The sequence below is a fragment of the Heliangelus exortis genome, chromosome 1 (genome assembly GCF_036169615.1).
Source record: "Heliangelus exortis chromosome 1, bHelExo1.hap1, whole genome shotgun sequence".
Lineage (NCBI taxonomy): Eukaryota > Metazoa > Chordata > Aves > Apodiformes > Trochilidae > Heliangelus > Heliangelus exortis.
In genome coordinates, this window is record NC_092422.1 from 11,405,972 (window position 1) to 11,433,634 (window position 27,663).

A 27,663-nucleotide genomic window follows, 5' to 3' on the forward strand; every position below is an offset into this window, starting at 1 on the left:
GCAATCTGTGTGCAGCTGACAATGCAGGCAGCAGGCGCAAAAGAAGACATCTGGGGCAGTGCTGAAGGACACAGGTTGGCAGAAGGGAGAAAAAGCAGGTGGATAAGGGAAGAGTAGTTTTGGAAATAAATCAAGGGGGAAGAATGGGATGGGAGAGGGCACATGGAGCTGGGAGAATGTTAACAGCATCAATGGACCCTCTGCTCATTATTTAACTAAGAAGATGACATGAAAAGTTCCTCCATCTTACTTCCTTCCTCCTCTTCCCCAACACAAATCCAAAAATAGTTCACTAAACTACGAGAAAAATCTTTTTTTGTACATTAGCCTATTTTCAAGACTCTAAAAATAACACTCCTGGGCCCAGATTTAGCCCTCTGCAAATCATGCAAAACAAAACTAAGAGCTCCAGTGACGCAAGGAAGAGGCAGGGGAGCCAGGGACACAACTGCGGCAGCCCAGCTGCAGGAGTCTGAGGGCTGCCTACTGCACTACTGAGGAAGGTACTATACACATCTGTAACTGAAATAAATGTTTCACCTCTGTGTGCCCCAGGATTTAAAATTGTTTAGGGGGAACAAAACCAAAGTGTGCTTTGGGATGTGCAATGAAGGTCATAGCCAGAGCTGGGCAGAATCAGCATTACTTAGGACCATACTGAGCTACAGATACACACTGGCCATCTCTGTCCCAACCATCACCAAGGTAGTTTCTGTAAGAAACAAATGCAACCACCAAAAAACTGGTAGACTACTCTGCCTTCCCTCTAAGCCAAACAAGGTCTTTGTTATCTGCTTGGTAACTGAATCTTTGGAGAAATGAAAAGTTTAGTTACACACCAGAATAACCTGATTTCTGTCTTCTTTTATGGAGTAACATGATCTACTCATTCCACCCATCAGCATCCACCCATAGGAGTCCTTTAGCACCTAAACACAAGTCCTGCCTCAGCTCAGAGGGTGTAAAGACTTCATGCCACCACCTACTTTTGTTCTCTGCTTAAGCAGTGACTTGGCAGAACAATCCCACACTTGCTACATTTAACAACCTCTTCTCTTCCTCCAGGATCCCACCTTGTGTTAGCTGCAGCCCACTTACCCACAGTTGTAGGTGCAGAGCTCTCTCATGCCCTCCCACCTATATCACCCAAGCCAGGGAAACCCTGATACTGTATTGCTGACACCACCTCCAGATCTCAGTAACAAAACAATCATCTCCTTTGCTTGCATGTATGGGGTCAGGGAAAGAGGCTTACATCCTGCTAGAGTAAAGACTGTGTCCCATCTCATCTCTTGTCTCTTCATACTGTGATTCAGGGTAGTGCAGTTCTGCCAAGCCTCTCCTACCAAGTGTTCCCATTGCCTCCCAATCCAGCAAACAGCATGTTGCTCCAAAAATCCCTCTCCTGACTGATGTCCCACCCTGATTCATGCAGGCAGCTGATCCTGCGTGGCTATAGCCATTTCAGTGCTGCACTGCACCATAACTCTACTGACAGGGTCTCAGAGGGCTGAGATGGAACACTGCTCCAGGAGGCTCTGAGAGGGTGAACTAAACTCAGTATTCAGGGTTTGCTTTTCCTTATGAGCAAAACCACTGCTATGTTTTCTTCTTGTATTCCCTGAGAGGCACTTGCCGACCAGTGGAGCTGCACAGCCAGGCTGACAACACACATCCTGTGCTGGCTGAGCCCAAGCCAACACTGCCTCCTCCTACCCCATCTGCCAGTGCTGTAATTGCTCCCAGTCAAGATGCCTGGGTTTGCTAAATGGCTTTTTTTAAGGATTGTTTTTCCATAATATGGATCATTCTGCCAGGACTGGTGTAGGGTGCAACTACAAGAGTGAAGGTGCCCAGACCTAGGGCGATGAGCAGCTGGGATGGACAAGGGACAGTAACTTTGTCATTGGACACCAACGCATGCAGCATTAGCCTCCAGATGACAAAGATCCATGAAGAGATGCATCTGAGGTCCCTCATAGCTGTTCTTATTTTCTTCTACTTTCTCCTGGTTTTTCAAGTTCTGAAACCCACTGACAAAGGTCAGGTTTTCTGGTTTCATGCAATTCAAAGGAGACCACAGGTTTGTGCTACTGAATTGCTGTGTTCCCAGGACTGCATAAATTCTTCTAACTGGAATTACAGTAAAAATGAACAAAACCCTTTTTTTTTTTTTTTAGCTTAGACAACATTAAAACATACCCTTTTTGTGATTCTCCCTCCCCCCTGCCTTCCATGAGTTAATTTCTCCTTGGTAACCTCCTACTCACTGAGAATCATTTTGCACATTTTGAACAGATTTGTTATGCACAAAGCCAGTGTGCTGGGGCAACGTGTCCAACCCAACACTGTGACCACCTTGCTCCTGCATTATTCCTTTCCCCAGAATAGTATCTGCCCCAGCTACTGAAAAGGCAGCTCTCTAGTCTGGGAGCTGCTTTTGTTCTAGCTACACACAGTCCAGTTCTGTGCTTCCTACAACAGGAAGCTGGTCTCTTAAGTGGTCCCTTGGCATAAACATACATAACCTGTCTGTATAAACACTGTGCACACACAGACAAAAAAAAACACCCAAAAAACCATACCCCTTTGCATATGCAGCTCACAGGCATGTCCATCTTGGGAGCATGCACAGGTGAGATATACACTGAGGGGACAAAAATGTGTGTTATAAGTGTGGGTACAAGAATATACACACAGAATTAGAAGACTTTAAGAATATGCAGCTTTTGAAATTGTAGGTGAAATATGGCCTTCAAACTTGACAGCTAAGTGTAAGATTTTGTCTCCTATAGGAAAATCTTTGTCGTATATTTCACATTTTAATGGACTACCAGGGGATATTCTACTTGTCATTAACATATGTAAACTTTTCTCCCCCTCTTTTTTTTAAAATGTCTTTCTCTCAAGGACTGGCACATGATTAAGTGCTCTCCTGAATCAGCACTCTTGCCACTCTGCAGGCAGGGTAGTCAGTAAACTGCAGGAATATCTATTTCATCTAAAATTGAAGATCTGTATCTGAACTAGATACAGTTATTGGGAATCAGGACACCAAGCAGATTACCCTTCAGAATGTGTGCTTTTCTTTGCACTAAAGTCTGAGAATGAGGGTAACTCCAATTCAGTGGGGTGAATCCCATCTCTGGTGCTAGAGCAGCAATGCCCAGTCTCCTGGACATCCTGGACATCCTGGACATCCCAATACAACTGAGCAATTACAACTTGTACTTCACAGAGAGGTCCAAACTTACTCTCTGCAGAAAGGCACCAAGAGGTCAGCCAGGCCAGATCCAAAAATTGCATGAAATTCATTAAAACAGGCATGTCTCTAAAGCTTATAGGATAGGTCTTATTAGTTGATTTACCAGAGACAGCATTTAGGTCAGAACTGTCTCCTTTCTGCTTTCTCAGAGAACCCCATGAGGGAAGTCAGCTGTTCTGTAAATGATTAGCCACAGGATTATTTTTACATACTTGATTTAAAAAAAAAAAAAAAATTATTTTTAAATCAAGAGCAAAACATATAAACTTACATAGCTAATGTTTTTCTCCTTTCAAATGCCTTTTGGTGGTCTCAGACCATGGTTATCTATTCCTCTCCCTGAATTATCCTCCCACTCCATCCCTTTTCTCTTTCACTGCTGTTGCAATGCAAGTCAATCAACAAAGGACAGTGCCACTATGGCAAATGTATCAAGATATAAAATTACCTCAATGATCATGTAAAAACCTCTGAAACAAAACAGATACAAAAGCTCTTTCCATTCACCACAGAAAAAACATGGAAATCTAAATCTGTCCAGCTGATGTTGACAAGAAGCTGCAGAAGTAACATGAATATGTGCAGAATCAAGACTTACATCCTTATTTAGGATACTTTTTCATAGGTTTCATTCTCTAAATGAAACAATGGAAAAAGATAACTTTTTCTAGCATTTTGCTGCTAAGATACTGCTGTCATCTCAGTGCTCAGCTAGAAAGTCTGCAGAACAGTAGCCAGCTTACTTGACAAATCCTCCTCTAGACTGCAAACACTGTACTGCTCTGGAGACATTTTCAGCTGTCATTTACGGCTACTTCCAATGTACTTTGAGATTTATGTGCTAGGTATCCTACTAGAAATGCAAGAAACCATAAATTGAGCAAGTCAGTGGACCCTGTTGATTATATTTGAATCATTAAGAATACCACAGAAGAATTACTACAGGAAAGAACAACAGTATCTCTGCATGACTGAGGCACAGGATTTTATGAGGCTTACGTTCAGATGGGTTGAAAAAACTATGTTAGAGACATTCGGACCAGAAAGATATATTATTTTCAAGGAAATGCTTTGTATCTTATTATCTTGGGATATTAGTGGTTCAGAGAGGAAAGACTAAAAACCATGAACACCATTTCAGATTAGTACACAGAGAATCAAATATACCATCGAAAGACCACGTAAAGCCAGTTCAGCTCCTAAGAGAGCATTCAGCCAAAGAAGGCTCCCTAGCTTGCATGAAAAACAACACAAGACACATTTAAATTACAAATAATATGTTCTGACTTCAAATTATCTAATATACTAATCTAAAGACATTAATCAAATACAATGCACATTGCAACTGCCCCTTAACTGTACATTCCCAACACAACTGATAAACGAATCACCAATTGTGATCTCTACCTGCTATCTTAAGGAAGTATAAAAAAGCTTAAGAAATCACTTGCTTACTTACCACTGCCTTGAAAATCTTTAAAAAGATGCTGTTAGTGTATTTTAAAACAAAACACAGTCACCAGAGTAATATAAAGTGACTCATCCCCAGGAGGAAGTAGCCACCATGCAGTGTCTCCTTGGAGTTTTCTGCTTTGTTTTTCCACAATGTACTTCTCCACTCAGACTCAAGTCTCCAGTGATGAAAGACTGCCTCTCTGGGCTGGTGAATCTCCTGGACCCTTGCTACACAAGTACAAGGCAAGATTTAGAAGCTCAAAGGAACACATTGTTGAGGGCCACTTGTTCAACCACAGCCAGCTTTGTCTCTTCAAGTTGCTGTGGCTTGGTGCCTCAAGACAATTCTCTCATTAGGCTCTGACAGAAAGTCCTCATTGACTCAACACAGCAACACTCCTTGGCACACAAGGTTGCAGATAGTATCTATTCAGACAAGTCCAACATTTTTAATACAAAACCTTCCTCAGTGCCAAGGGTTCCACATATGTCTCAAAACGACAAGAGCTCTGTTCTTCACTGGCTAATCAAAAACTTTGGACAGCACATTAGCCTGACTCTACCCTTTCTTTATTTTTACTGTATTTTGTTTAGCAAACAACATATACAGGGAGAAAAAATTAGGTTTTCAAGGAAAGCATTAAACTGGTTCAGGGAAGTTCATATCATCAGTATTAAGTAACAGAAAAACACTGAGAAGACTTATAAATTCTACCAACTACAATAAGTCAAGAAAACTGTCTCAAGATTTTCACTTTGGAGTTCAGTGATATATAAGATAAGGACTCAAGATCCTATTAGTTATATATTTACAATTAGTAAGCAATCAAACAAAGGGGAACAAAGGTATTTCATTCTGTATAAAATCAAATATTGGCAGGAACTGCATGCACTCAGAAATCTGCATGTTCCTTTTAATACCATGCTTGTTCATTCCTGCCTGATTTGTGCTTCAATCTACAAAACTATTACTAAAGAGGGACAAAGGGGGGAGAAAAAAGCCACCTCTTACCGAGTTTTACTCAGCAAAAGGAGAAATCTTGAGGTTTGTAGCTAGGAGAAATACAGCAGTCAATTAGGAAGAGCTATAAACATTTTTGAGGAACATATGAAGGTCATTTGCTTATTCTCCTTACCTTTCCATTCCTAGTAGATGGCAATGATAAACGCTTCCAGAGATTTCTTTTTCTGTGCATTACTTCATATTCATCCGGGTACCTCTATGTAAGAAAACCTAGTAATGCTTGCAGTCTTTGCTCTCTTCTAACTAGATGAACATCTAGGGAGTATTATTTACATTTGAAGGAGACAGAAACTGACTGCATCTGTCTTTTTCCCCTATCTAATTTGCATGAAATCAATAATTTGCAACCCAGAGGTTGGCTAATCTTATTTTTTTGTTTCCCTGAAAGAGTGAGGTGCAGAAAAGGACTTAATGGGGAGAAGTGCAGGCAAGGGACAGAGATTTTCTACTCCTTAGGCCAGCTTAAAAAGAAAAAGATTGTCATTCTCATGAAATATTCACTTTTACATATACTGAGTTTACAGTCATGAAACTGGAGTCCTAGAAAAACAAAGCCACGGCAGGGGCTAAATTCCAATCACACATGGCTGTCCTGGAATGACCATGCTTATGGACAAGAGCATCATTCATTGTCCAGAACCAGTCCTTTGGGTCTTTGTTCTTCGACAGCTTAATGCTCCAAAGAAGAAAGGAAGCCCATTTCTCAAGGACACACACATGCAACTCATGCAAGCCCAAATAATAAATTCAAGATAGTTAAAATATTATGAAGAATAAGGTCTTCTTAGTTCTCCTCTGCCACACTTTAGGACTTTCTACTTGATATCTTTGATAACGTAAAGCATTGCCTGTTCCTGGATTTGGCTCCACTTTCATCCTCGTGGGCAAAGGTACCTGGGCAATTCTATGTGCAGATTATGTAAAGGAATACTTCTGCCTGCACAGCTTCTTCTCCTGTGTACCCACAAATACGTGAGATGCACCTCTGTGTGTGAATGTAACTTAGCCCAAAGTGATGACACAGAGAAATACATATGCCCAAGTCTTCACAGAGCAACAGTATAAGGATGAACTCTTTATTTAATTTTACTAATTCACCAGTTCACGTCTAGCCAAGTCTTTTATGACCACAGGTCAGCTGTCTTCACCATCTGATGGCTTGTGCAATATGGTCTGTAATTTAATAGCAGTCACAGTCCAGTGCACTGGTAAGGAAAGCTCACACTGTAGAAAACACTTTTGCATTTAATATGAACTAGTCTTCTAGACAGCTCCATCTGAAAAGTCAAGGGCTGGTCCAAAACAGGAATACTTATCCCCTGATATCATTAAACAAGAGATGGAGCTGACTGGAAGGGCACAGTCTTCAACTACACTGGAGGTGCTTCGGCAGAATTTTTTTTTCATGATTTAGTGCTTCCAAGCTAGCATTATCCACTGACTGAAAAGTCTCATAAAAGCAAAACTAAAAAACATTGCTTAAACGAGTGCTTAAAGTTTAAAAAGTTGTGCTGCTCTCTAAACCCAGCTCTCGTTGCACATGTGTTACACATAACCAAAGCCTGACACGCTTCCTGCGCTGGCAGGGAGAGAGCAATGGAAAAGCTCACTGAGGCTACTCCTAGTGATTTACAGCAAAGGATAGGGGGTGGGGGTGGAAATCACATCTTTCTTCAATATGTTTTTCTACTAACAATATACATTTCTACAGAAAAGCAGTCTAAGCCATTTTGCACTAAAGCTAGAATAAAGTAACACAAAGGTGGTGAAGTCAGTGACTGGCTTTTGGTTAATCCTGCCCCACATCACCTGAGAGACAGGACTTACCTCAGTTTTAGATGTCTACATCTGGAGAAATTATCTGGAACTCTCTTCATAGTTAAAGAAACACAGCAGGTTTTCAAGTGAGACAAACTGGCACACTTACTGGAGCACAGCTAAAGCTGGGTTCCACTTTGAGAAACCAGTTGCTGTCTCTCAAATAATGATCACAGCATCCTGCAGCAAGGACTTCTCTAGCTCAGCCTACACGATGTCCTCACCCAGTGTGGGCACTTCCTTAAAGCTGATATATATTGGATCATACACGAACTATTTTCTTCCCATTGACTACAAAGGAATGTGGTTGGCAAGCTTGAAATCAGACATGCTCCAACAGATTTCATCCAGAAAACCTAAGGAGACAGCAATTATGTCCATTTACTGTCTTGGAAGGAGAAGACACCTTCATATACCTTTTATCTTTCATCAGTTACGTATCTTACAGGTCCTGAGAAGAATAGCAGGAATTGAGGATCTTAGTGTTGCCCTCAAAGGGCAGAATGGTTTAGTGGTTACTAACAGCAAAGCCAAGAACAAAGATTCAAGCCATTTTTTCTGAAGGCTACTCAATTAAACAGGTGACATATGGGTCTGCTGTACTGGTTTCTTCTTTCCACAGAATGCACTAGAAGAAAGAGGAAGCCAGCTTTTGAGTTTCCACACAATCCAAAACCAAACACAAAGGACCTTCACAGTTTTTCAGGTGAAGGCACCGTTCCTAAAGGAATGTATCCACTGCTTCCTGAGGAAAAGGCTGACATACTTAATGCCTTCTTTGCCTCCATCTTCATTAGTCAGACCAGATGCCCCAAGGGTATTCAGCCCCCTGAGCTGGAAAATAAGCAGGGAGAGCAGAACAACTCCCCCATAATCCAGAAGGAAGCAGTTAATGACCTGCTATGGCATCTGGACACCCACAAGTTTGTGGGGGATTCACCCAAGAGTATTGAGGGAGCTGGCAGAGGAACTCACCAAGCCTCTCTCCATCATTTACCAACAGTCTTGGTTAACACAGGAGGTCCCCTAGATGACTGGAGGCTTGTCAATGTGAGACCCATCTACAAGAAGGCCAGAAGGAGGATCCAGGAAGCTACAGGCTTGTCAGCCTGACCTCAATGCCTGGAAAAATTAAGGAGAGGTTCATCTTCAGTGCACTCACATGGCAAGTGCAGAACAGAGAGGGGATCAGGCCCAGCCAGCATGAGGTCAGGAAAGGCAGGTCCTGCCTGATCAACAGGTGGACTCTTCATTGGGTTAAAAACTGACTGCATGGCCAGGCCCAGAGAGTAGTAGTCAATGTAGTTAAATCCAGTGGGTGACTGGTCACCAGTGGTGCTCCCCAGGGATCAGTTTCGGGGACAGTCCTGTTCAGTATCTTCATTAATGATCTAGATGAGGGGATTGAGTGATTCCTCAGTAAATTCGCAGACAACACCAAGTTGGGTTGGAGAAATGATCTGCTGGAGGGTAGGAAGGCTCTGCAGAGGGACCTGGACAGGCTGAATCAGGGGGCCTGGGCCAATAATGTGAGGTTTAACAAGGCCAAGTTCCAGGTCCTGCCCTTGGGTAAGAACAACCCCATGCAATGCTACAGGCTTGGGGAGGAGTGGCTGGAAAGCTGCCAGGCAGAAAAGGACCTGGGGGTGTTGGTCAACACCAGGCTGAATATGAGCTGGGAGTGTGCCCAGGTGGCGAAGAAGGCCAAGAGCATCCTGGCTTGTGTCAGGAATGGTGTGGCCAGCAGAAGGGCAGTGATGGTGCCCCTGTGCTCAGCACTGGTGAGGCTGCACCTCGAGTGCTGTGTTCAGTTCTGGGCCCCTCACTACAAGAAGGACATTGAGGTGCTGGAGAGAGTTCAGAGAAGGGCAAGAGAGCTGGTGAAGGGTCTGGAGAACAAATCCTGTGAGGAGAGGCTGAGGGAATTGGGAATGTTTGGTTTGGAGAAGAGGAGGCTCAAAGGAGGATGGGGGGAGGTGGGTGCTGTCCTCTCCTCTCAAGTGAACAATGAGAAGACTAGAGGGAATGGCCTGAAGTTGCACCAGGGGAGGTTTAGATTAAATATGAGGAAGAATTTCTTTACTGAGCGAGTAGTCAGGCTTTGGAATGGGCTGCCCAAGGAGGTGGTGGAGAGACCATCCCTGGAAGTATTTAAAACCATGTAGGTAGCACTTCAGGACATACTCTAGTGGGAGATACAGATATTGATATACATATATTTTATAGTGGGGGGGATGTTGACAGTTGGACGGGGTGATCTTAGGGGTCTTTTCCAACTGTGACAATTCTGTGATTCTGTGACTGCAGATGGAAAGGATCCAACCCTTTAATGACAGCTACTCCAAAACTTCAAACATGGTAAACTTTAGGCATCATCCTGTAATTCAAGAGCTAACTCAAAATGAAAGTCCCTACTGACAAAAGGTACTGACACAGGAGAAAATACCACCCATAGGACATAGGGGAAAAAATATTTCTGTACTTTAATAACCACCCAAATCTCCAAGAGATCTTTATACACCTCAATCCCTTTGGCAACATTTGCTCTAACATCTTTTTAAAATCTCATCCCAAATTACAAAGTATGAATTTCCAGCTCATTATCACTTCCAGCTACTTCTATTCATTTCATTCTTGCCTGACCTATCACTTAAGTTACAACATATGGCAGTGTATTTGCTAAAAATTCCCTGAGAAAGTATATTCCCTAAATCAATTCTAAACAGCTTCTGATTTGAGATCAGGAAGAGAGTGGAAGGGAGAACCTAACAGTGCATTGCCATTTTTCTGTTGGGGTTTGCTTTGGTTCTTTCTTCTTTTTCTGCTATGAAGCTAACTAAAGCAGCCAGAAGTTATTTAGAGTTAGTTTTTGAAGTGAAAGTTTAATGAAATTGAACTTAAGTGGAGGCACAATTTAATCTTAATTCCAGATATTGGCATGCTTAATATACATGGAAGGGGAAAAAACAGTGTTTATAATGGTTACTATTAAACACTTTGGAGAAAGATTTAGGAAAAATACTGCACATGCATTCAGCAGGAATCCCCAGTGGTTCTCTCATTTACCTCATTACACACATGCATGCACACACACAGAGTGTTAATTGCACTCCAAAAGAAAACTGCAGGCACAGAGTGCAAGAAATTAAGTGGGTCCTTTCCCTGGCTTCTTCCTCTTAGTGGATGCTTACTGTTCTTCTAAAAATTCCCCACAGAAAAAGGGAGTGCTAATTGTAGCTATCACAAGGTATTTTTCCATCGTCACAGAAACGTAATTCCTAAATTTGAGTCAATGCACACACAGAGGCAAATAAAGGTAGGAGTGATGATGGATCCAGGTAGCAATTCACTCTAGCAAGGAAAATTTTAATAAACATCAAGACAATAATCCTGTAATTGGCAGATCCACTTCAAAATCCTGAAAAGCTTATTTTCAGCCTCTTTAAGCTAGCTGATGCAACATCTTCCTGTAAGAACACCATGTAGCCAAGGCACTTGTCTCCCACACCACAGAGTTACCACAAAATGCATTAGTTCCCACTTCAGGGTTTATTCTTTTACATTTTTCCAGGAGCAATGTGGGACTTCTTTTTATCCTCAGAAGTAACAAGTTACTTAGCTCAAATCTCAGTACCTGCTAAGACTTGGGAGCTTGTGCCAATCAAAGCTGCATCAGACACTCAGGCATATAAGGAAAGGAAGAGAACAGAGAAAATGCTCACGTCACTGTGTCACTTAATGGTATGGCCTCATCTGCAATATCAGAGGCAAGGCCACATCTCAGAAAGATCAGAAAAGAACAATAGTAAAAACAATCTGGACCTTGAAAAATCTCTCACAGAGCTGACTGAAAAAAAACCAAAAAAACTCCATTTGCAGAATTGTCACATTACAGAGATGTTAATTTGGAGAAAAATGGACAAAGAATGGTAACCCCAGAGAAAGGCTGTCTGTTCTTGACTCAGGACCTGGAAGATTTGGTGTTAGCTGATCACCATTCATAACAAATCTTCCATTCTTCCATTTAGGAGCTAGCACTAGACTCCAGGAGCAAGCTCAGGGAGCAAACAGCAACACACAAGTACTGACAGTATTGATTTGAGGACAAGATATGGGACTGGCAGTATCAACACAAGAGGCTGTCCACAGGTAGAGAGGACAGATCTTCATCCCAAGCTCATTCTCCAGTATCAAAGACTCTCAGGAATGAAGAAAGGAATTGCTAATGCATGAATTGCTCTAGGACAGATGAAATCAATCTGTGTTGGTGCAAACTTCCCCCTTCTCCCTAAGCACCCTAATACAAGTAGGACCATGGGAATACACTTTCTCTAGGTCTGCAGACCACTGACAAGCAGTCACTCAAGTGTAAAGGTGAAAACAAGCTTAATACCTACACATGGCTGCATTACAGCCACTCACCCCACCACAGCAAGCTTTAGGGGAAGCACAGAAGGCTTATGCTGAATTTGCACCACAAAGCTGATGCAGGTTAAGAGCAAGAAGCATTCTGCCAGCAGAGGCACATGCTCACACTTGGCCTAAGTGCCTTTATTCTAAATAAGTAATTATCTGCTTTATTGTCTCTCCTTAAACACATTTTTAAATGAGAGGGGAGCAGCGTTTGTTCCAACTGTGGCAGAACTTGATAGTTTGGTTAAGGGGAAAAAAAAAAAAAAAAGCAATCATTTATTCTGCAAATTACAGGAACTGTGGAACAGAAAGGAAGTGTGGGCTTCTAATGGCCTCCAGTAAACAATACATGTGTATCTTCTGCCTGAAAAACCTACAGTGGAGCTAAGTGAACATTCCTCTGTGGACATCCTTTTGATTACTAGTGGGTACAGAGGCCCTGTTGGATGGGGAACCAGACAAGCCCTGGAGAGCTGGAATGCCTACCCATCCAGCTTACAAATCACACAGATAAGGGTGAAAAAAGGAGGTAAAGAGTCACAAGACACAATCAGGGTTAGAGGGAAAACATGTGGAGCCAACTTAGCTATTGGAAGCAAAGATAGCCTCAGTTCTAGAAAAGGAAGACCCAAGCATTACAAAAGCTGAAAAGTTGTGCATCAAAACTGGAAAAAGAAACCCACTTATGCAAACTTCAGTAAAAAACACAGTTAAGAAAATAGGATGTTTAGGTAAATCTTTTCTATAATATCATACAGTTACAGCTGTAGTAGTATTTTCAACCTTATGTTTATTCATACCAATGAGTCAGTTTCAGCCTAAAACTGTTTGCTGAATGCTGGAACACCCCAGCTTCACAGGGGGAAAACTTCTGACACATTACAATCTTCTTTACCGAGGCATGTTCTGAAGATTACTTTTTGTATCCACAAGTAAAGGATGTAAACTATCATTTACACAAACTACTGATTGATTTTAAAATTTCAAATGAACTAATTTTCAAAACATTACTGTTGTCATTTATAAATAGGTGAAGTTTCTGTTATTAATGATGGACTACCGAGACAACACTCATGGGACAAAAAAATCACCATGGTTGTTAAAGGAGTTGTTTTTGCATTTAGAGGTTTTTATGCAATTTTACTGTGTTTAGTTCTGCACAGATGCTCAACCACAGCTGAGAAATGCTAGGAGTTGTTACTAGAACATACCAACACCAACAGTTTTATACGTGGGGACATTTTTTAAGCAAAGGTGCACCAGCAAACCCTTTGGTTTCAGAAGAGAAACATAATTTTCAAAACCCTTGTGACACTGTATTAAAACTATGAATTTCTAATTAACTAATCAAATAACAGACTTAAGAGAGCTTTGTTTGGACCTTCTTATGTCAGAGCAATTTATTGTGATAGAAGATTATTTTTATCTCCTTGGAGATAAAAATCTTCTCTGAAAGTAGATACTTCCAAGGACTCAGTGTTTACAAACAAGCATGAGTTCTCAAGAGAGAACATCTCGTATATATACACAACAGAAAAAAAAAAAAAAAAAAAGATATACAACTGGCAGGTTGAGGATTTCACTTACTTAAAGCACTTAAAAGAAAATGGAATTCCTTTGAAAATTCAACTCCAAGAGTGGGTTGCAGAGTCAGCTTTTTGAAGATTAAACAACTTTATAAGGAACTAAATAAATTGTCAGAGATTAAACTTCAGTTTCACCTGTTTGACTTTGGGTTCTTTCATGCTTTGGGTACATAAAATTTGGCTTTAACGTGAAAGTTGATATAATTTTACCATGCCTAAAATCAGAGGAGCGAGAAATGTCCTGTGAAGGGGGCCACTATATACATCTACACACACACACACATATGTATTTTTTTTTAAGGCAAAACATACATACATACCCTTAAATCTGGAGAGAAGTTGTCTGCTGAGGTGGAGACTGAGTCAGATGAGACAGCAGAAGCAGATTTGGTGTGAGTAGAATGGTCTGAGTGAGAAGTGGAAGCACTATAAAAGAGAAACACCACAGTGTATCAAAACCATGCACAAGGCTGCTCAAAAGCCAACAATTATGGCCACTCACTTACAGTCACATCAGGTATTTTTCAGTGTTTCCACCCTTTCCATTCTCAGTAATTCAGCTCTCGGCACTGGTTTAAAAGAACTTGCTTTACCCACTGTTGCCATGGATTACCAAAGCACACACAATTCATTACCAAATCTCAGCTCAGACTGAGCCAACATTATCCTGAACACACACTTGATCAAATCCTAAATCACAGAAACTAAGGGCCTCCATTTCAGATGGGAGATATTAGTGCACTGCGAGGGGATAAAAACAGATTCCTGAATGCATGCCAGCACAACTCCAATCGCAGCTTTACAACGGTGGAAGAAACTCAGAATAAAACCTCTTTCCATCACCCGTAACTTTCCTCCTTCAGATGTAAGTACAGCCCTCAGGAGAACTAAAAAAGACTCTCTCAGCATACCTCACCAGTGATACAAAGTAAGATTTGCTAAGTAGGAAAGCAAAACAGCTATTTTATTTTTCTACGCACTTTTTCTAGTACAGCTGCAAGCAATTAAAATAAGCTTATTTTACAGCATTTTTATGCTGCAACCTCTCCTACAACCACAATTGCTTAAAATTAGCATTGGTTAATAATGCTCTTAAAACCCCAGATGACTGAAAAGAAAGTTCCTTCTGTGGTGCAGCGTTATGCCCCAAAGCCACAGCACAGCAGCCAAAGCTACCTGCACCAATTAATCCCCAACACTCTTACCAACCCCAAAAAGGTTTCATCTGGGTGCAAAGACCCTCTCAAAGATCAGCCACCAGGCCTGCAAGCCTAGCCTTAGCCGAAGCAGAATACCAGCAGGAGTATAACCATTACTACTTGTATTAATTAGACATGTGACAACCTAGAAACAGCTACCTCTGAGCTTCCAAAGGGCCTGAAGATCTGTTAATTGTCTGAAAATTGTTTTGCTTCTGGTAAACAACCACTGAAAGGCCAAAATGTCCCATTTTTGTTTCTGTTCTTCAGAGTTTGGCAAGTAGCACACTGGCAGTGTTAAAAACATGAAGGACTACTGCGAAATTGGGCTCTTGCTGGGAGTTAGTCCTTTCTGTCCAAGGATTAGAGTATTGGCAACTCTTTCAGCCTACAAAGTAGAAACTCAGAAACATAACCTTTGGAAACAATAAAAAATTATTTTAAATAAATTATATTGGTGTGCCAATCGTACAGTTCCACTGAATGCATTTGTTGTACATGGTTCAAGTTAATTACTCAACTTTCCAAGGTGCTCAGTTGTTGCCAGGCAAACTCAGGCAATGGGGGATGGACAGTGGCACTTGTGCACACAGGGCAGCAGCCCCACGGCCTCTGTCCCAGGCAGAATATAAACTCCCACTAAAATAACAAGAACTGAATCTGCAGACCCTCCTGTTCTTATGGATCAAAGGGCCTCACATGCACATAGAATTTGTGTACTCTTTCATGTTACAAAAAAATTGATACAAAGTGCACACTGCCGCTGAGCCAGCTCTCCACGTTCCTGTCTCTTCTCCTTCCCCCTGGGCTCCACACTGCTGCCATCTCCACCGTGCTGGATGAGCACCATGGGATGCCTGGTTCAATCTGCTGAGCTGCCAGGGCAGTAAACTATTAATTAACATGAGGAGAATCTTCTGTTTTGTAACATGACTGACTGGGTTCATTACACGGCTGTATAAATCATCAGATGCAGCACACAGGGAGGGAGGGAATCTGTATCTGGAGTTGATGAGGAAGGCTGAGAGCACTTCTGCCCACAGCAGCCTGCAGGCACGCTGAAATAGGCTTCGCACTAAACCACATTTTTACATTTCTTTACTTAAACAACCCCAGCTCCCTGGATGTGTTCCCTTGAAACTCTCTTAGCCTGTTTTCTGCATGGTCAGCCTTCATCTTCCAAGCTTTCACCCCCTTGTTTGCAACCGTTTAATTACTTTGATTTCTAAAAGAGTGTAAAAAGAAATAAAATCACATTTTAAAATTAATCGTTTTACAAAGGAGCACCCATTTATTGTACGGCAACTCATAAGGAGACTGTAATTAAAGTTACCAACAAAGCAAAAGCAGATAGTGCAGATGCCTTTATCACCGGGTGACAACTCAGACTCCTGTCCCCGAGTCCCCACGCTGCCTTCTCCAGCACCGGCTCCAGCCGGGGGAGCCAGAGCCTCAGAGTAAGCTTCCAGGAGCTGTGCCTTCTTGCTCCCTCCCCTCTCAGAGCCCAGAATTTTGTGTATTTAAATGCATTTTACAGGTCAGCAGCTCTGCTGATTTTACAAGTCATTTAGCATAGGTGTAAATAAATAAGCCAGGGACTCCCCAGCAGCTACCCTGGCCCATGTGCACCTCACAGGGCAGCTTACTCACCCAGCAATCATATCACTGAGCACAGTGACCTCCTAAGAGAAGCATTTCTATCAATCATAGAATCATAGAATGTCAGGTTGGAAGAGACCTTAAGGATCACCTGGTCCAACCCTTCTAATATCATTGTTTATATGATGTGTTTCAGCACTCCATTGAGCTGAGACTTAAAACTGAGGGGGAATCCACCACTTCCTCTGGGAGACCATTCCAATGTCTGACTGTCCTCATGGTGAAAGTCAAGAATTTCACATCCTTTAGTCACAGAAAAGGGAGCTGGAAAGGTTTACTGGGATGTCTTAGTCCCTCTGCCCCCAAGCTAGGACAAGCTCTGTACAAGCAACTTCCAAGACATGTCTGTCTAACCTGCTCTTAACAGCTTCCAGGGAGAAGTGCTAACAAAAAAATCAAAATGCCCTAAGTTATTCTGCTTACACAACTTGTCTGCCCTCATACATTACCAGTGTCTACTTAATACACAAGCAGTGATTATTTGATCACTGTAGACCAAAGACTTCGATGAAACTGTGAATTAATTTCATTTTGGCAGTCTAAGGGGCAAATGCTTTATGCAGAGGGAAAAATAATAAAAATAATTAAAAAAAGAGAACCATAATCTACAGCACATGTGAGCTGTGAAAGTGTTTTGTGCTTGTTGATTGCACTTGGTTTCAAGAGGGTTTTAATGAAGAAAAGAATTTGCATTTTTAGAAGTGAATTTTCAAAAGCTCACTTCAAGAGCATCCCCTTTGCTCCTGCAGAAGCCACCGGTGAAGCCTCCCTCCAGCAACAGCAGTGTCAGCTTTTGGGAAGTGCTGTCTGCATGTAGAGTGAAAAATACCACAGCATGCATAGGTTGCATGTTTTGCTTGCTGCCTTTGTTCTCCTTATCCATCATTTCTGGAGAGCTGAGAGGGAACAGAACAGCAGACAACTGAAATGTTGCTGGCTTGTGCCTCCCTCCTCTTATCATCATCAGGCAGTTGCACAGCTCCAGCTCTGCTACTTTGCAAACTGATTAAACTGATGTCCCTGCATACACATGAGAAGTTTATGAGCTTCAGTGGTTTAGACAATCTTGAGTTCTCTTCTGCTGCCAATGAAGAAGTTCCTCAAACCACGCAGTTTCAAATGCCTTAGAGTGAGAAAAGAGGGAGAGTGTCCTGGGGCAGACACACAAATGCAGATAAAGGGGATCAGAGCTAGCTCCATGCTTTGCCACCAGCCTTTCTGCAAAAACACGTGCTCCTGCTTCTCTCATGGCTTCTATGCCCAGATTTTTCCAATGCAAAGTTAAATCTGTCTCCTACAAAAACTTTTGGCACCACAACACCATACTTCTAATATCAGCCTAAAATGCTGAGGACCACTCTGAGGATGCTCTGAGATACCCCTAACACCTGTGTTCCACCATTAAGGCAACACAGAACAAACCTGAGTGATGGCAACAGCACAATGCTCAGACATAAATGTTGCATTCAGGGTACCCAACAGACACTTGAGAACACAGGTAGGTTTGGACAGATTTCAGCAAGAGTTAAAAGTCACTGGAGCTGTGCCAATCACTGCTAGCTGAAAGTCTGGCTCAATATAACTTAACAAATGTGCAAAATAGCTCATTAAGGATCTCAGATACAACATATACTAAGGTTCACACAATAGAATCATAGAATCACAGAATGGTTTGGGTTGGAAGGGACCTGAAAGATCATCTCGTTCCAACCCTCCTGCATGGGCAGGGACACCTCCCACCAGCCCAGGTTGCTCAAGGCCCCATCCAACCTGTCCTTGAACACTCCCAGGGAGGGGGCAGCCACAACTTCCTTGGGTGACCTGTGCCAGTGTCTCATTGCCCTCGAATTAAAGAGTTTCTTACTAATGTCTAACCTAAATCTCCTCTCTTCAAGTCTGAAACTATTTCCCCTTGTCCTCTCACTACACACCCATGTAAAAAGCCCTCCCCAGCTTTCTTGCAGGCCCCCTTCAGATACTGGAAGGTTGCTATAAGGTCACCTCAAAGCCTCCTTTTCTCCAGGCTGAACAACCCCAACTTCCTCAGCCTGTCTTCACAGGGGAGGTGCTCCAGCCCTCTGAGCATTTTAGTGGCTCTCCTCTGGATGGGTTCCAGGAGCTCCATGTCCTTCTTATGCTGGGGACTCCAGAACTGGACACAGTATTCCAGGTGGGATCTCACAAGAGCAGAGGAGAGAGGGAGAATCACCTCCTCTGACTGCTGTCTGTGTTTCTTTTGATGCTGCCCAGGACCCAGTTGGCTTTCTGAGATGCAAGAGCACATTGATGGCTCACGTTGAGCTTCTGGTCCACCCCCAAGTCCTTCTCCTCAGGGCTGTTCATATTCCTGTCTCCTCCCAACCTGTATCTGTGCATGGGATTGCCTTGACCCAGGTGAAGAACCTTGCACTTGGCCTTGTTGAACATCATGCACTTTGGACAATTACACTTCTCAAGGTCAAATACTCAATACTTTGCGCTCTTCCTTCAGGAAAGAAAAGGAGTGCAGATGTTCCTATGAGGAACTTGTGAAGACCGAGGACCACCTGGAGCATTTCTCTTCCCATGCTTCAAGCCCAGGCAGGTCCACATTGTTCTCGCTGTTGGATATCTGTGTTGAGTGCCAAAAGAGACCCTTACAGTCCAAAAGCACCTCTAGGGAAAGCACCCTACTCCTGTGACTGTCATCCCCCATTTACTCCTTCCTCTCTGCAGAAGCAGGAAACAGGTTTAGGATGCAATTAACACTGATACATGTCTTTCATCTCAGTAATTATTTTTATTATTTAAATGTATTCCTTATGGCCAGATTTTGAACGATAAATAAGTCGAAAGCTTTTGGCACGTTGGTCTTCTACAGAATCTATCTGTAGTATGAACCCTGTGGCTATATGGAACACATATATGCAACTAATAAGAGAATTACAATGGAAACCAAGCACAATGACTCAACTCTTGATAAAGTGCTCATTGTTATGATTAGAACTATTCCACAAACACGCCAGATGGTTTTCAAACATAATTCAGACTCAGACAGATGCCCTCTGGTGATTCTTGCTCAGACAACTGAAAGGTATTACTGCATCCGTAGCAGTATTGAAGGCATGCCAATGTGCTCAGCTTAAACTGTCAACAAAGATGTAAAGAAGCTGCAAACAGAAGTGTCTGAGACACACAAACCTACCTTGTTCAAGTATGAAGGTACAGGGGCAACATTTGGGGGGAAAATATAAAAAGCAAGGACAAAGTCTTAAGCCTCTTCAAAAGACGCCATTAAATGACATCTGCCAAAACCATCTGAATCAATCCCTGTCCTCAGACCCCTGCAATCTAAAACCCATGGTGTCTAAGAACGCCAAGAAAAAGAAATAAAAACTTGTAGTTGCCATTTGTTTTGCCAGCTGTTACAGAAAGTGTTTGAATATGAAGTTACTGCTTTCCTAGAGTAGATAACCAACATTTTTTTCCTGGAAGGAGAAAGCAGAAATACAGCTTTTGAAGATGGCAGTTTTACTGCATGAGTGCTCAAGTGTGACACAGTGAACCCAGGTCAGGCAGAAGGTAAGCATGGAGGTGCAATGGAAGTGCCCAAATCAAACTGTGAAGCCCACAGCTTTCACCTGATACAGACAAATGCACCATTAATTCAGTTCTCCTCCCAGTCTCCTTGCCCCTATTAATGCAAGTAAGTTAATACAACATTCTTCATACTCTAAAAAGAGGGTATTTTCCTTCTCTGTCCCCACCTTCCCACAGGAAGGAAAACTGCTGGTAGATCTCTACAAAGTGCTTTCTGTGAATGTCAGCCTAAGGAAAACCATGTTCTACAACCTCTTCTCTTTGGCCATGTGAGCCAAGAAGAAACTCACAACAACAAATTGCATGTTATCACACGAAACTTCAGAAAACTTCTGGCAAAACTTAAGACAAAAGTCATGACACCACTATGACAGGTTGTCCAGCTCTACCATCCCAACTTGTAATTGCTGAGAATGGTCATTTCCAAGCAAGCATCTTAAAGCTGTGCCTCTTTCTGTTCTGCAAGAACATAAAATCCATACACACACATTCCTTCTCCTACACTTGTTTAGCAACAGCACAAAAAGTATGCTCACATTTATGCCATGCAAAAGATAAGAAACTATGAAGAAAGGGACTGGCTGTGATGAGGGTGGTGAGACACTGGATGCCCCTGCCTAGGAGTGTAAGGCCAGGCTGGATGGGGCTTTGAGCAATCTGGTCTAGTGGTAGGATGTCCCTGCCCATGGCAGGGAGGTTTAAGGTCCCTTCCAACACAAACCGTTCTGTGATTCTATGGGTAGCAGCTCTCTGAGAAACTACTGTTAATTTCTGAAGACACTTCTTCAGACTTTGAAAGCTGGAGAGGAAAAAATTTTTAAAAACCCACAGAAATTCATGACTTGGAACCTGTGTCTGAATTTAACACTCAGAACTGTGAAAAACTGATGGGACTGGAAGAACACAGATCTCTGGAAATTGTAATATTTTTATTTATAGTGTGTTCATAGTGCTTGAGGATACCTGTTTATTTGTATCAGCATCTTAAAATACTAATCTGGATCACTCCTATAAATACCACACCCAAAATTCAGCCAGTGATGATAAAGTCACCTCTCCAGCACCTTCCCTGCCAGAAACAAGAAGCTCCTTCATTGCTTGCAGAAGTGCCAATTACTCAGATGTTAACTGACTGCTCACACCATTTCTTCTGTATCAAACTGAATCTTTTGTTTCAATAGTCACTGAACTGACATGGAAAACAGGTGATAAAATGCACCACTGGGTGATACAGTTTCAGACACAGAGGTCATGAGAAATGAGAAAAACACTGCAGAGGGCAAATTTCCATTTCCTCTCTTCCTGTTTTTGTAAAAGTTTCTCATTATGTACATTCCTAAAAATTAATCAAGGTTAAATCTGCAAATTAATGATGACAAATGTGGCAAATAAAATTTAATTTGGAAGCTTCAGATGCCAAGGGAGCAGGATCCAATTGGTTCAAATTTACAGCAGGCCCATGAATAGGAGCACCTGCAGCACTTTGGCACTTCTCTTAAAGCTATAATGATACTGAGGTATTGAGCACTCCCTGCTCACTTGCTAAACTCAAGCTGACAACTTTTCCTCCTCAATACTTTCAACACTCCTGCTTCTTTCAGAGAAGAAAAAAGAAATACTGAAAAACCTTTTGAGTCATATCAGAGCAGAGGGAGACAAACTGGTGCTTGTTCTCCATGAATATGACTTTGTCCCAGCTAGCACTGGCTGAACTGGCCTAGGAAACCCAGCTGCTGCCTACATCAGGCTCTGCCATTTACAGCAGCTCTCTGTGGATGGGTGCTAAGGCTAAGTGATCCCCACAGTCCTTACCTGTACATTTATACACCTAAGGATACTGAGAAGTCCCTTGTACGCCTTTCTTTGGGAGAGCACTTGAAAGCACGGCTGGCATCTGCCAGAGCCAGAGCCTTGATGTGGGATCTGGGCACTCTGCACTGGTTTCCACTCTGCCAAGGGCTGTAGGAGGCTCAGCTGCTCTAAAAGAAGTTTTAGTGTCTTAAGACCAGCCCTCCCCAGGGCAGGAATCCCAGCTTCTCCCCAAGAGCTGACATGGGCAGCCAAAGGAGTATCTCCAGAGAGCAGCAACTCCATTCTTCACAGTGAAAAGCAAAAACAAAACCAAAAGCAAACAAACAAACAAACAAAAAAAACCCAACAACCCACCCAAACAGTCTGTTTCTACTTACATAACATGTACCAAAAGAAACTACTCGCAGCTTACATGAGACACACCCTGACCCTCTTGGAACTCCCAGTACCCTCTTTTTTTAGGCACAGGCAGGAAAGACATTTCAGAAGCAGTTTTCTAAACATTTAAAGCTTCCACTTTAACCTCTGCTTGACCTGTAACAATCTCAGAGTGGAAAAAAAAAAAAAAAGCCATAAACAAATACGCTTTTGAAGGAAAGGAAAACAGCGCCTACCAGGCTTCCCCTGGCACCCAGGGGAGGCAGACAGTTATATAATAATGTACCCTTGCCATTCAAAAGGGCTGGCAATGCCAGAGCTTAACATCTTCAAAAGAAACCCTTTCAGCAAGCAAATGTGTGTGTGTGTGACAGACCTAAAATAGCTCCCGACGCCACTTGCCTGAATGAAAAAGATTCACTTCTGTTGTGAAGCAAAGCCGGGTCTCAGTCCGATTTCAATGTTCCAAGGGAGGAAATTGCCTTTTTTTTAAGTTGATCCTTTTAAGTAGCATCCCGAGAAGAATACATAGTACATGTTTTCCCATGAGCCAAGAAGAGAATGTCCTATATTTTGACCGTGAACAAGCTTTTCTAGGAATGCAAATTTTGCTCTCAATAGTTACACAATGGACTACAGAGTCACAAGCACCGTTCATGCTCCATTAGTCATTCTTTTATTATTTTTTTTAAACAGAAATTCACAAAAGGGCTACAGTGCATGTAGAGCACTTGCTAAACAATAGGCTGATTGTTTAAAATATTTGCAAGATTCCGGGAATAGAAAGGCAACACCCAAAGACAAACCAATAAGCAGAACATAATAACAGCAAGCAGCCCATAGTATCACGCTTTCATGACTCAAACAACCCAAAAGGTACAAAAGAGGAAGAAAAGCACCTATCAGAGGCCTGAGCTGATATCCTCTGATCAGCACATGAAAGGTAACTACAAAATTATCTATCCATGAGAGAAGCAAAAGGGGGGTTAGGTTTCCAACAAGCTTCAAGCTGGTATGGAATGGTGCCCAGCTTCAAGGAACAAAACAAAACAAAACAATGTATGTTTCAAGAAGTTGTTAAGATTTATGCTGGCAACTGACATTTTACCTCTGCTTCACCAGCTACATTTCAGCCCATATCAAGAGAGCCCTCCTGAAAGCAGGCTGATAATCCATACTTCGGCTTGATTCCAATGGAATCAATCCCTAATGGAAAAGTTTGCCTTACACAATCCGCTACTAGCACAAGTACCTGTGCTTGCAGCAGTAGCAGGTAGGGTTTTGAGTGGTGGGCAAGGCAAGCAGCCCACCTCCTCCAGGTGAGACATGAAGAAAGGCAGCCCAGTCACTCTGGCCATAACCTGGTGCATGGGAGAAAGGTTTGACAGACTTTCCAAAAATGGTGCACACATCCGGGTCTGTGCTTCAAAGCTCTGGGGTTTCCAGTCACCAGGACAGAGCCTTAGCAGTGAAAACAAATAACTCTATAAGGTAAAAAGAGGTTCAAAACACAATCTTGTTCACTGTCAACATAAACAAGGATGCCTGCTAGAACAGCGCTCCCACCTGCGCAGCTCCGCACCTTCCTACACGTTAGGTTACTGCTATGCTTTTTGGGATCACTTAGGGTTGTTCAGAAGGAGCTAGGGACTTTGTTTGCAAACATAAGACACTGCAGCAGGCAGGATCAAAGTAAAAGTGAAGAAGATCCCCTCGAGAAGGGTGTTTCTAGGCCAAAAATACATGGCTGGGGGAGAGAAGTTCCTGCAGCTCAAGCTTCTGGTGGCTGCAGAATTGCGGCACAGTGACAGAGAGAAAGCCATTAGGGAGATCACTGACTGATGGGATGTCTGGAAAATGATCTCTGGGGGCTGTGAGGAATCAGCAAGTGTCCTGACTTGCAGCTTTCTCCCCCAAAACAGGGAGACCAGACCACAGCCAAGGAGCTGTCTATGCAGCATGACTGCCTCTAGTGGAAAGATAACTCAAGAATCCAAATCCACTGTACTTCCTGCTGCTACAAGCCCCCCCCATGTCTCTTAGTGCTACCTGTGGAATAACATGATTAGAGGGCTCAGGACATTTTGTGACAAAGAAATAAAAGACCTGCGTGGTGCTGCTGTCTCCCACATCAGAGCACCCTCAGAATACCACTGCATCCCACGAGAGACAGAGGGCTGGCCACATCTAACTGTCTCACAGGTACTTTGCAGATACAACTCATTAGAGAAATCATATATGCACTTCACAACTGCTCTTGCTGTTTACCAATATTTGTATTTACTAAATAAACTTCCACTTCCTTCTTTTAAAAATATATTAAGCCTAAGAAAAACATACAAGCAAATAATTATTGCTACTTTGATGCAAATTCAAAGTCTCAGGATAAGTTGCAATGACAATTTCAGAGTCTGAGAACAACAAGCAGCAGAAATAAGGGAAACCAGCACAGCATATAAAATCTGTTGTTTGCTTGTTAATTTCTTTTTTGTTAATTTTTTTTTTTTTTTTTTTTTTTTTGAAGAAACTTTTTAACTTGATCAAGGAAAAAACAGAAATAATTACTTACATTAGAAAGTACTCACCTTAGGACAGAACGGAGAACTGGATAAAAAGACATTAACTTGTCTTTTACTGTGTTCTGGCAGTGCCTTTATTTCTAGTTATGTCCTAAGACCCAGTTATGTATAGTTTAACCATATATATGCATATTTCCCACAGTTCATGTGCTGCCTCAATTTTTCTTTAGATTGCTACGTATTTCCCTATTTTAAAAACACCTTACTTAGAATGTAACACATATTGTTAAATGTTCTGACTTTCTTTCAGACACACACCACGCAACCCCCTCATCCCAATAAACCAAACACCCACAGGAATTAAAAATATCAGTGATTAGCTCATCAATGACATCTGTTGTTCCATACTTGGATTAATCAAAACAAGGATGAAAGAATTTATAATAAAGCCAATCTGGAAAGTCTTGTATCACCTAGCAAAACTTACGTAGTGGAACACCTTGATGTGCTTTCAGAGACACCACGCAGCTACGTGCTCTGCCAGTTTCAGATCAAAAAAGGACAGGGAACAACACTATTTTGTCCATAGCCCAGCCCCTACATGGAACTGGCCCCTAGCAGAGTCTCAGAGCTAAAGTCACTCAAGCATTCAAAAATTTGTGGGCTTAATTTCCAGAAATTTGAGTAAAACAACATAGGATATTTTCAAAACTACTGAGCACCTGAATGATGCCACAACATCCAGGGAGCCCAGTATCTCTTATGGTCATGGTTCATCAAAGTCCCCAGGTTCAACACTACTACCTGTGACCTGGTTTCCTCATTAACTCAGTGCCATTTGCTGTCCAGAAACAAAGCCCAGTTTCCCAAGTGGAAATGATCAGCAGCCCTTGATTTCTATATGGCCCAGATTTGTGAAAGGGCTCTGCACAATTATTCAGCCCACTGGCCTGTTGTAGGGTACCAAGGTCTTACTAATTCTTCCACCCTACAACAAAGCAAGGCACACAAAGTTTGCAAGCTTATCTGAAGTTTTTCTGTACCTCGCAGAATCATAGAACACGAGGTTGGAAGGCACCTCAAGGATCTAATCCTACCTTCAGTTCTCACACATCCAACATGAGGCTTAATCCCCTAAGACCACCCACAGATACTTCCCCTTGGCCCTTCTGCTTCCTCCAGCAGAAATCGGTGCGTGTGAGGAACAAAGAGGAGTAGGATCAAGGAGGTCTGGATGATCTTTTGAGGTCCCTAACTTTCTATGATTCTATGATTCAGTTCCCCACTACAGATATATTACAGGTGTCCATGCTCCCACTTAGTCAATGGAAGCCAAGGCACTGGAGCCGAAATGAGAATTCAGAGACACCTTTTTTTCAGTTCAATTACTTGTGCAGTGTTTTGACTCTGCTGAAGGTATGGAAGTCTTAGATACCTACATCACATGGAGATATGGTAATCTCAAGTAGGTCCAGCCCTTGTTTCTAGAACATGAGTGTCTTGTGGAAGAGAAGTCTAAGGTACATGGAAAATGTGGAGGTGGTTTGTGGCAACCAGCATTGCTTCACCAAGCATAAATCATGCATGACAAATTTGGTGGCCTTTTAAGATGGAGTCATAGTGTCAGTGGACAAGGGGAAAGAAACTGGCATCATCTACCTGGACTTGTGCAAAGTGTTCTACGCTGTCCAACACAACATTCTGGAAGATGATTGAAGATACAGATTTAATGGATAGACTACTAGGCAGATATGAAATTGATTGGGTGGTTGCACTCAAAAAGTGGTAGTCACTGGCTTGATGCCCAGATGGAGACCAGTGAAGAGTGGCATTCCTCAAGGGATAGTATTGGGACTGATGCTGTTTAACATCCTTGTTGGTGACATGGACAGAAAAATTGACTGCACCCTCAGCAAGTTTGCTAATGACAGTGAGCTGTGTGGTGTGGTCACCACACCGGTGGGAAGGGAGGCCCTCCAGAGAGACCTGGACAGGCTGGAGAGGTGCTCCAATACCAATCTCATGAATTGTAATAAGGCTAAGTGCAGGATCCTGCACCTGGGTCGGGGCAGTCCCAAGCACAATTACAGGTTGGGGGTAGAATGGGTTGAGAACAGCCCTAAGTAGAAGGACTTAGGGGTGTTGGTTTATAAAAAGCTCAACATGAGCCATCATTGTGTGCTTGCAACCCAGAAAGCCAACAGTGTCCTGGCCTGCATCAGACAAACCATGGCCAGCAGGTCAAGGGAGGTGATTGTCTGCCTCTGCTTCACTCTTATGAGACCCCTCCTGGAGGACTGTGTCCAGTTCTGGAGCCCCCGACACAGGAAGGACATGGACGTGCCAGAGCAAGTCCAGAGGAAGGACACGAAGTTGATCAGAGGGCTGAGCACCTCTCTTGTGAAAACAGGCTTCAAGAGTTGGGTTTGTTCAACCTGAAGGAGAGAAGGCTCCAAGGACACCTCATAGTGGCCTTCCAGTGCCTGAAGAAGGCCTACAAGAAAGCTGTGGAGGGAGTTTTTATAAGGCCATGTAGCAATAAGACAAGGGGTAGTGGCTTTTAACTGGAAGAGGGTACATTGTGATTAGACGTTAGGAAGAAATTCTTTATTCTGAGAATGGTGAAAAACTGGCACAGGTTGCCCAGGGAGCCTGTGGATGCCCCCTCCCTGTAAGTGTTCAAGACCAGGCAGGATGGGGCTTTGAGCAACCTGAACTAGTGGAAGGTGTCCCTGCCCATGCAGGACGTTGGGCCTAGATGATCTTTAAGGTCCCTTCAAGCCAAACCATTCTATCATTTGCTTTTTGTTTTCAAATGAACACAGCCTTTTGCAGCCAGGAAAGAAGGAAATGCAAAAAGAAGAGGCAGAGAATATTTCTCTAACTTGAGATAAGACTTGTCCATGAGAATCCATCCATATTCATGACACCTTTCTCATCTACATCCATCTTTCTC

The 27,663-nt window shown here is 42.6% G+C and overlaps 1 protein-coding gene across 4 annotated transcripts in view; it reads right to left on the reverse strand.

Annotated features, from left to right (window-relative positions):
- MTMR2 (myotubularin related protein 2) overlaps positions 1-27,663 on the reverse strand; it is a 65,509-nt gene that overhangs the window by 27,840 nt on the left and 10,006 nt on the right. For 2 of the 4 annotated variants that reach the window (XM_071734002.1, XM_071734012.1), the window contains one exon: positions 13,882-13,987. The exons of 1 other annotated variant lie outside the window; for it this stretch is intronic. In XM_071734002.1, the coding sequence (XP_071590103.1) occupies positions 13,882-13,987 (106 nt within the window). Of the gene's footprint in view, positions 1-4,724; positions 4,744-13,881; positions 13,988-27,663 lie in introns of those variants that run through there. One more of the 4 variants, XM_071734021.1, reaches the window with a different exon arrangement.